Source organism: Lactuca serriola, chromosome 7, assembly GCF_051521515.1.
Source record: "Lactuca serriola cultivar US96UC23 chromosome 7, Lser_US96UC23_V15, whole genome shotgun sequence".
NCBI classification, from domain to species: Eukaryota; Viridiplantae; Streptophyta; class Magnoliopsida; order Asterales; family Asteraceae; genus Lactuca; species Lactuca serriola.
The window spans coordinates 148,015,228-148,024,392 of NC_136414.1; the positions used below are offsets into that span (position 1 = coordinate 148,015,228).

Consider the following 9,165-nt stretch of genomic DNA (forward strand, 5'->3'; position numbering starts at 1 on the left):
TCATTTTGTCATATGTCATTTTGTGATTATTTTAAATTAACTTTTATCCACATGTAATTTTATGGTTTTATTCATTATATTAAATTTCACATAATATTTAAATATAATAATATACAATAATACATGAAGATCAGTTTCATTAAAAGACGTATCTTCTAATTTCAAATTTCATAAATTAAAGACCTATTAATTTCCTTTTTTATTTATGTAAACTATTTATTTAAATTTATAAGAGAAAAAAACACTTCAATTTTAGTAATTAATATTTTATTAGTTTATTTTAGTAATTAATATTTTCTTAGTTTCTTATAAATTCAAACATCTCAATAAATTTTTATTCAACTTTTTTTTTTCTATTATAGTATCTTATAAAACCATATATCAAATATTTAGAAATTTCTATTCAACTTTCTTTTTGGTTCTAGTATCTTATAAAACCATATATAGTGGAATTTTGTAGAATATTATTATTTTATTTTTTCTAAAAATAATATCCTAAGCATTAGACCAAAGCACAATTTCCCCTTTCACAAATTTAGACCTGAACCCGACGGCTTATGACTTGAAAAAGGGCTTATACTGCTGCCAATTACGTTTACGCCTACGCCTCCCCACCAAATTCAATGTTGTCAAATCGTCGTCCGTAGAAATCCATCCATCCACCTCCGTTTCTCGTACCCCCAATCCCTCCCTGCTTCGTTTCTTGCTCCAAATTAGGGTTCTTATATTTCAATCTTGTAACTCCAATTGGCCTTTTTCTTCATCTTTCCCTTTCGATTGTCGTCGTTGTATCAATAAACCCATCTCTGATTTGATTCCTGATAGACCCGTGTATATATACAGCTTAGGAATCAGTAAACCCCTTGTCTTTCTTTTCATCCGAAAGGGTTTTTTTCGTTGTTAGATGCTTTTGGATAATGTCGGATGCGAATATTAGCAATCAGCATCTTCATCGAGCTACCTACGAGCCTGTAAGTATACAGCGTCATCATCATCAGCAACAAGGAATTACTATCAATAGCAATAACGACGATGGAAATCAACATCATATGGTTGACGATGTAGTAGTAGAGGAAGACGACGACGACGTTCCCGGAGGCGAAGAAGAATCTATCGATAACCCTAACCAGATCCGTTACGACCACCACAATCCACATCATCAACACCATGGTTTACAAAACGGCGGTGGATTGGAAGGCGGAATGGAGGAAATGAGTGCTCCGCCACATGGTCTGTATGTTCCGGAGTCTGAAATTCAGCAGCATGCGGTGGGTGGTGGTGGTGGTACTGGCGGTGCTGATCAGCTTACGTTGTCGTTTCAGGGTGAAGTTTATGTGTTCGATGCTGTTTCACCTGAAAAGGTTTTTGCTTTACTCTTTGCATCAATCGCTGACCTAATCCAACAAGTTTGTAGCTTTTCATTGTGGGTTTTTAAAGTTGTAAAGTTGTATTATTTGTGTTACAGGTGCAATCTGTGTTGCTACTGTTGGGTGGATATGAAGTACCTACAGGGGTCACTTCTTTAGGGATACCTCCTCAAAATCAAAGGGTATGCCTTATGAGTAATTAAGTATAATGATTTGTATATGATGATTGATGATTTGAGTTTATTGAAAGTTTTTCTTGAAATGTGTTGTTATAGGATTTGGCAGAATTTCCTGCAAGATCAAGTCAATCTCAAAGGGCTGCATCATTGATTCGGTTTAGAGAGAAGAGGAAAGAAAGATGCTTTGATAAGAAAATCCGTTACACTGTTCGAAAGGAAGTTGCCCTGAGGTGGTACTAGAATTATCCGAAATCTATAATTGTTTCTTTTTATTTTTAAAAAAATCTTATGCTACGTAAGATCTGATTTTTTTTTTAATAAAAACAGAATGCAACGAAAAAAGGGTCAATTTACATCATCAAAGGCAACTTCTGATGTATCGGGTTCTTCTTCCGATTGGAATGGTGGGCCCACCCAAGATGAAGAAACAACGTAAGTATCTACTCTGTAGACATGATCCGACAGAACAGAACAAGTTGTACTGAACCAGTACTCTCGTACTGTGTTAGATTGTTAGACATGAGATGACATAACAAAACAAGCTGTACAGAACCAGTACGAGAGTCCTAGACATGATATGACATAACAAAACAAGTTGTACAAACTACTAGACATGATATAACATATCAAAACAAGTTGTACAAACTACAAAGCACTGAGTTAGACATGATATGACATAGCAAAACAAGATGTACAAAGTACTGTGCTAGACATGATATGACATAACAGAACAGGTTGTACATAGCTAGTACTCGTACTAGTGTGATTGGACAAATTTTTTTTCTATATGAAAAGACGTGAATGCCCTTGTCCATACAGATGTAGGCACTGTGGAATAAGCTCGAAGTCAACTCCGATGATGCGACGTGGGCCCGATGGCCCAAGAACGTTGTGCAATGCGTGCGGACTCAAATGGGCTAACAAGGTAATAATTCTTTTGCTTGTCATTTTGTGTTATGAAGTGAAGTATAGCTGTTGACTTATTATTATTATGGAAATTGATTTTTTCAGGGACTTTTAAGAGATCTGAGCAAGGTTTCAGCATCAGGAAGTCAGGAAGCAGGTGGGAAGTCGAACAACTTGGATGCTGGAAATGTGAATGCTGCTGTTCTTGTGGTGTCTAATGGAGATAGTTCGGGAGTGGCTGGAGAAAGGTGAGTGATTTGAAGTAAAAAAAGGTGTAAAATAATGGAAAAAAAAAAGATGCTTCCGGGTTTTATGAATTCGGTTATTACAGAGATTTGTAGACATTAATGACAGTTACAGTGTATGAGCTGTATTACATAGTGTTGTTAGTTGTAGGTTTTCGAATCTTTGGTGTTTGTATCTCTCCCTCTCTCTGATCATCTCTCATTAAACATCGATTCATTTGAGTATGTTTGTGTTTTTACCTGTTAAATCCTAAACCCAAAACCTGTTGTTTCTATTGTTTCAGCTTCCATTGGTAGTCTGTAATTAAGAAAATTACCCTAAAAGGTTGCTGAAGACAGTTATTGAAATTTAAAGAAATCCCCTGACTTGTGTTTGTTGGAAATATAAACAGATATTAAAAGTTATAATTTTTTTCTTTTACTATTATTCAAGTATGAGAATTTTAAAGATTACCAGGTGTTTGTTTTTCAACTTAACCTTGGTTAAGCTGCAAAGTTGAGATGAATGGAGATGTTAGATTATCAGTACTTAAATTCAAAGTAGACTTGAATAACATAATTGAATTTAGTTTTGTAACATTTTATGTCTGACTGAAATAGCCTCTTTCAGATTTGGTTGTTTTTCATAGTCTACAGAATCCTTGCTCACATGTACAAATGTAGGTTGCTTTTAGGTGCATAACAGCCAACTAGATGCCAACTAGATGGTTGGGCCCACAAAGAGCCCTATCCATATTTGTAATTAAAACTCAAACCCTTGTTCCTTGACAATTTCTGCAATAAATCATAAACAAATGTAGGCTTTAAGGATTTGCTTGCCTTTATCAACGGTGCAACCTGTTTTTCTAAAAAACACTTTAAAGGGTGTTTTCTAAAAAGCACTTCAAAGCGAAGGTGCATACTTTACATTAGACAAAACTACAAAAATAATCGTCCACATGACATGCATTTTTTCTAAGGTTTAGTCTAAACCTTGATTTTTTTGGTTTCATGATCTTTTTGAGCTAGTTTTGTTACGGATTTGGTCCCTCAGTAAACTGAAATGTAACGCCCCAAAAATACCAAGTAAAATTTTTATTCTAAATAAGTCGAAACCATTCACTCAATATCCCAAAAGATGATCATAATAAAAGTATTTTTCAAAACATCAGAGTAAAGTCATAAACAATCAATACGGAATAAATCTTCAGGGGATGTAGTATGATCAGGTCGGACTCTTCCTTTTGAAATCAAAAGTATCTGAAAACATTTTAAACATAAACCGTAAATACAAAGCTTAGTAAGTCCCTCAAAATACCACAAAGACAACAAGCAGAGATAGGCATATCAACAAGTGTCACAAAGACAAAATCCGATGGGCCGGCATTGATGCCTTCAACACACGAGTACGGTGAAGATAACGATTCAACATAAGCCCAAAAGCTACCTTAGCAAAAGAACATCCAACCCAAGCTTCCTAAAGCCAAACTGAAACAAATCCTTGGTCAAATGCTCAATTCTACACAAGTTTGACCAAAGTCAAAATGGTTAAACAGTCAACGATCAAAGTTAAAGTCAAAATTGCCAATCAGCAGCCCTCCACGTCGTGGGCACAAAATGCCAAAACAGTTGTTGATTCCCCATTCGCCACGTCATGGCAACCTAAGGCCATGCCGACCAGTCCGAACTGCTCAAACGAGCTTAATCCATTTTTCTTCCGATTTCCAGAGCTCCAAAGCTTAGACCTGATCCTTTCCAAGGTCTTAATGGATAAAGTTTCTAACTTTGTCCATTAGGAATATCCAAACCACCAAGGTCTAGACTTTAAGTCTCAAAAGTACCTAAAATGCATCTTTCTTAACTTAATCCATTAAGTCCAAGTTTCCAACTCCATATCCGAATCAACAAGGTGTCTCGATTGATAAAGTTTCCAACTTTATCCATAATAATGCAACAATCTTCCAAAATCTAAACTTTAATATACCAAATCACCTAAAGGACCAAGATAACTTGCATGGAAAGGGAAGGTAAAAGATTATAACTTTCCTAGTCCACGGGGTCCAAGAAACATTCCAACTGATCAAAAGATGTTGGAGTCCACTCAACTCCAAGATCACTTATAAAATGGACAAAAAGTGCCAAAAACACCAAATGACAAGATCTGATGAACTAGATAGCAATATTGAAACTTTATACTCACAATGGTCCAGAAATGTAGTGCCTTTGATGGATCCTAACTTGAAGCTTCATTCCTTGTAACCAAAAGAACCTTCTTGATCTTTATGCTCCATCAAAATAACATAAAAATATCAAAAAAAGGAGGGATGAGAGAGGAGAAGCTTAAATCTTGAAGGTGGAGACTAGGGTTTCTCTTAAGGTATTCTAGAGGTGATGGAGGGTGATAAAATGTCTAAAAATGCGGAACTTATGCTTAAACACGTTGAAAACCCTAAAATCATGGGCTTGGGCCTAACTAATCACCATGTTGTGGGCTCTGATCTCCACTCTATGGCGATGGTTTTCTCTAAAATCCACCTCAACTTCAAACAACTATAACTTCTTTGTTTCAGCTTATTTTCAGTGATCTTTATATCAACAGAAAGGTATTGATGAGCCCCACGCTTCTATCTAGTTAATTTTGGCTTAAAACATGTCGAACTAAAAACCATAATCCATGCAAGAAACCTAATATATAACTTTTCTCATTTTAGCATTTGACTCCAAAACACAACCTAAGAGCTTAGATCATATAACCAATATACCAACATCCAATAGGATCTAAACCCTATTCCCTTTCAGCCCAAGACATTTACATGATCCATTTATTGCCCACAATCTTGAAATAAAAAACTTCTCGAAACAGGATGTTACGTGAAATGACTTTAACACCCTTGGTGTATTTATTTTTCTTTTTTCTTTCTTTTTTTAATATCTAATAGTTATTTATTTATTTTAATAATTAAAAAAACGTCTCTCTCTCTCTCTATATATCTCTCCCCGTGAGATTTTTGGGTGCTTTGTGTTTTAGTTTTCCCCCAAAAATTGAGGCTTTTCTTGTCTGGGATTTGTTCGTCTTTTCTAGATCTAGGTAGTCGGTAATCATCAAAACATATTTAAAAAAATCAAAAAAATCTATGGAAGAAAAAATGATCATGAAATACTCATGTTTTGATTTTGATTTGGCGATTTAGCTGAATATGAGGTTCTCATTGAAGTGGTTCTAAACTATTCTCAATGGCCAGTTTTTCCTGCTCATACATCCGAAGACAATTTGATTTCACCTTTGAGGATCATAAATGGGTATGTCGTGGAAGGCATGTCAGACAAAGGGGAAAGAAAGCTTCGTTAAGCCAGAAATCCATGATCGATTTATCACCTTCAGACCCATTTGGTATTGAGATCGATATCAACACCATTTTCACAGCCATCACCAGGTGGCTTGAAGATTTTGAAGTGGATTACATGAAATATGTCAGAGAAACAACTGAGGGGGAAACAACCACAAAACCGGTGCTGGGTCTAATGTTGCCGAATATGCTACTGTCGAAGACGCTACTATGGTTGTGGAGGTGTTCTTTCCGACGGAGAGGATAGGGCTGGCGGAATGCTCAACGGTACAAATCGGAGGAGGCATATGGATAAAGGAGAAGAACGAAGCAACAAAGGCTATTGTTGACTGCTGTAGTTTAGGGACTGATCCAACGTCCTCTTGACTGTTCCTATTTTAACCTGGAAGTAAACGCGAAGGGAAGGGGCAAGGCAGATCGAATATAGAAAAACAATAGGTAGGAGCGTTTGGGTTGTTGTGAAGTCAACGATAAGCACAAGGAAAACGGGAGGGGCTATTGCCCTCTTGACTGCCAGAAAATCCCAAGTGGAGGTTTTCTCGATTAAAACTGCACAAGAAGAAGGGAGGCAACAACACGTATCAAGGGGTGTTTGGCTTGCTTGTCATCGAGAAAGAAGAAGGAAACATGGCTGGAACGGAGGGTAGCAGCCTCCGTTTTTTGCTTGGGTTTTCCACACATACAGAGAGAGAGAGAGAGAGAGAGAGAGAGAGAGAGAGAGAGAGAGAGAGAGAGAGAGAGAGAGAGAGAGAGAGAGAGAGAGAGAGAGGCCTTTTTTAATTATTAAAATAAATATTATAATAAATAAATAACTATTAGATTTTAAAATGAAAGAAAAATAAAAAATAAATATCTCAAGGTATTACAACCATTTTAGTTTACTAAGTAACCAAATTCACAACGAAACTAACTCCAAAGGACCACGAAACCAAAAAAAATCAAGATTTTGACTAAATCTCAGGAAAAAAGAAAATGCATACAAGACCATTATATATCAAATAACAAATAAAAAAGAAGAAAATCATCCATAAAGATTTCAATATTAAAAAAAAAAAGTCATCATCGGTCAAATATTTAGGCACAAACATCACAGATCGTGAGCCAGTTGCATTCTATATTGAGGTTCTGAAGTCGTGTCGTATTCATGTTCAAAATTCAACACGATAATAGAACGAAACGTGGTGTTCGTCTTCAAAAGACGTGTAATTAGTAGCTAAATATGTTGTTTTATGTCCCCCCCCCCCTTTTTTTGTCGTGTTTAAATAAACTTTTTTACAAAAACTTATGTATGACATTATGCAAATAGTTATTTTTTGTTATTTTTGTCGTATTATCGTGTTTTTATTGAGTCGTATTCGTGTTAACGAAAAACAACACGCTGTCATGTCGTGTCCGGGTTAACAAAAAATAATTTGTGTCGTATTGTGTTAAACAAAAACACATAACGACAGCCCGATTTACCACCTTTACATGGATCAGTCTCCTGCAACATAAGAAACATATTACAATTAGTTTTGCACTATTTTAAGCCTATTTATTGTGTAAATACTAAAAAGACCTCTAAACTTTTAACGAATATTAACTGGATAAAATAATGTATTCGAGCGCCTCCAGACAACTCAGATGTAGACATCTCTTCATTTTTTCCATCAATCATCCAAGAAAAAGCTGGCTGCTTAAATTCAAGATATTATCTATGAAATTAGATATTTACAGAATGCATACTTCAAATCCGGTAAAAATAACATGTTTGAATAGACCAAAGTACCCCTAGTAGTAAGACTTATTACCAACACAAATACAGGTCAAACAAACAGTCAACCAATTAGGGTCTCCCTCTTCATTAAGACAGAGACCAATAATCAATCAACTGGGACCCAGGAACATCAAACAAGCAATGCTGAAGCAACAAGCCAACAACAAAGCTTGAAGCAGAATAGCAATTTCAGATCAGAGACTCAATTTGAGAACTCTTAGGTACAAATTTGAGGTTTAAATGGATGGAATTCTTGTCCATATGGCAAGAAATGATGCATCTTATGGTGTTACAAAAACAAATTCCACCAATAGCCACAGTCTATTATAATAATAAAAGTTCAACAAGTCAGCTAGTTTGAGTTCTGATGAAGTAAATACATCTCATCATCATTTTAGCTTTATAATTTGCAGGACAACAAGCAGTGCATCCAAACTGTCCTACACAAGATCATTACAATCATAAAAAAAAAATATTTATCTTTGGACAATAATAACAAAGAATTTCAGTTGCTAATGTTGAAGCCTACAGACGAAAAGGAACTCTTATAAACTTCCAACCTCTATCATCTATCATTATCATTAAGGAGTGAATCATGTGTATAATCTGTCATATCGACTTAGTAGCTTTATTCCAAACTAATCATTATACTTGTTGAAATGCCAAAGAAAACCATTAAAGTATGCAACTTTAGACATTTTGTGATTGTTAATTGTTATTAAACACACATGATGCATCCAGAACTTGCACCAATTCAAATTAAGAAGAAAGGAAACCAACAGAAGCTTCAAGGACACAACAGTCTACAGCGATCTCTAAAGATCAAAATTGTATAATAGACATGATGCCTGATTATGAACTGATTCTACCAGACTATTTAGACAAGGAGGTTAACACATTCCATCTACATTCATTAGCAATTGATCATAGCGTTTGTCATGTGAATCCATATAAGCATCATAAAACGCAGCAAATAACAAGAAATCAATACGTTGGTTAGCGAGATAAGCTTAAAAATGGATTAAATCTAAGAGGATCAGATAGCGGTACCTTTTTGGAGCTATTGAATTAAAAAACTAGTGAAATACGCTGCGGAATCTTCAGCAATCGATCGAATTAGGGTAAAAAAAAAAATTTGGACCATTTCTCGATTTGTGCGTGTCATCCTTGCGCAGGGGCCATGCTAATCTTCTCTGTATCGTTCCAATTTTATCGGATGTCCCCGAAGGGACGATGTATGATGCGAGGCAAGACTATATAAAGCATAAACGCCTTTCAATAGCCACCGATGTGGGAAGCCATGAATTGCAGCATTTTCACCACGAATCAAAAGAGAAAAGTTAGAAATCGATCAGGATGGAAAACCCTAATTTTTACTTTCTTCTT

General features: G+C 35.6%; 1 protein-coding gene, 1 long non-coding RNA gene and 1 other non-coding gene across 3 annotated transcripts; 1 reads left to right on the forward strand and 2 right to left on the reverse strand.

Moving 5' to 3' along the window:
• The first annotated feature begins 779 nt into the window (after positions 1 to 779).
• LOC145061758 (GATA transcription factor 24-like) lies at positions 780 to 2,922 on the forward strand. The gene is made up of 6 exons (XM_079009310.1): positions 780 to 1,361; positions 1,466 to 1,549; positions 1,643 to 1,776; positions 1,874 to 1,978; positions 2,366 to 2,471; positions 2,558 to 2,922. Exons 1-6 carry the CDS (start codon positions 918 to 920, stop codon positions 2,702 to 2,704), a joined length of 1,020 nt encoding a protein of 339 aa, XP_078865436.1. The 5' UTR covers positions 780 to 917; the 3' UTR covers positions 2,705 to 2,922.
• Positions 2,923 to 7,921: 4,999 nt separating this feature from the next.
• Positions 7,922 to 9,165, reverse strand: LOC145063680 (uncharacterized). Its single transcript, XR_013688039.1, has 2 exons — positions 8,830 to 9,165; positions 7,922 to 8,214 (listed from the first exon to the last, which is right to left on the reverse strand). It is a non-coding gene; the product is annotated as an uncharacterized LOC145063680 (long non-coding RNA).
• LOC145065062 (U6 spliceosomal RNA) lies at positions 8,909 to 9,011 on the reverse strand. Its single transcript, XR_013688214.1, has one exon. It is a non-coding gene; the product is annotated as a U6 spliceosomal RNA (small nuclear RNA).

Coding starts and splice junctions, on each gene's coding strand:
- LOC145061758 (XM_079009310.1), top strand. CDS start 918: ATGTCGGATGCGAATATTAGCAATCAGCATCTTCATCGAGCTACCTAC. Junction 1,362..1,465: donor ATGCTGTTTCACCTGAAAAG/GTTTTTGCTTTA, acceptor TTTGTGTTACAG/GTGCAATCTGTGTTGCTACT. Junction 1,550..1,642: donor TACCTCCTCAAAATCAAAGG/GTATGCCTTATG, acceptor GTGTTGTTATAG/GATTTGGCAGAATTTCCTGC.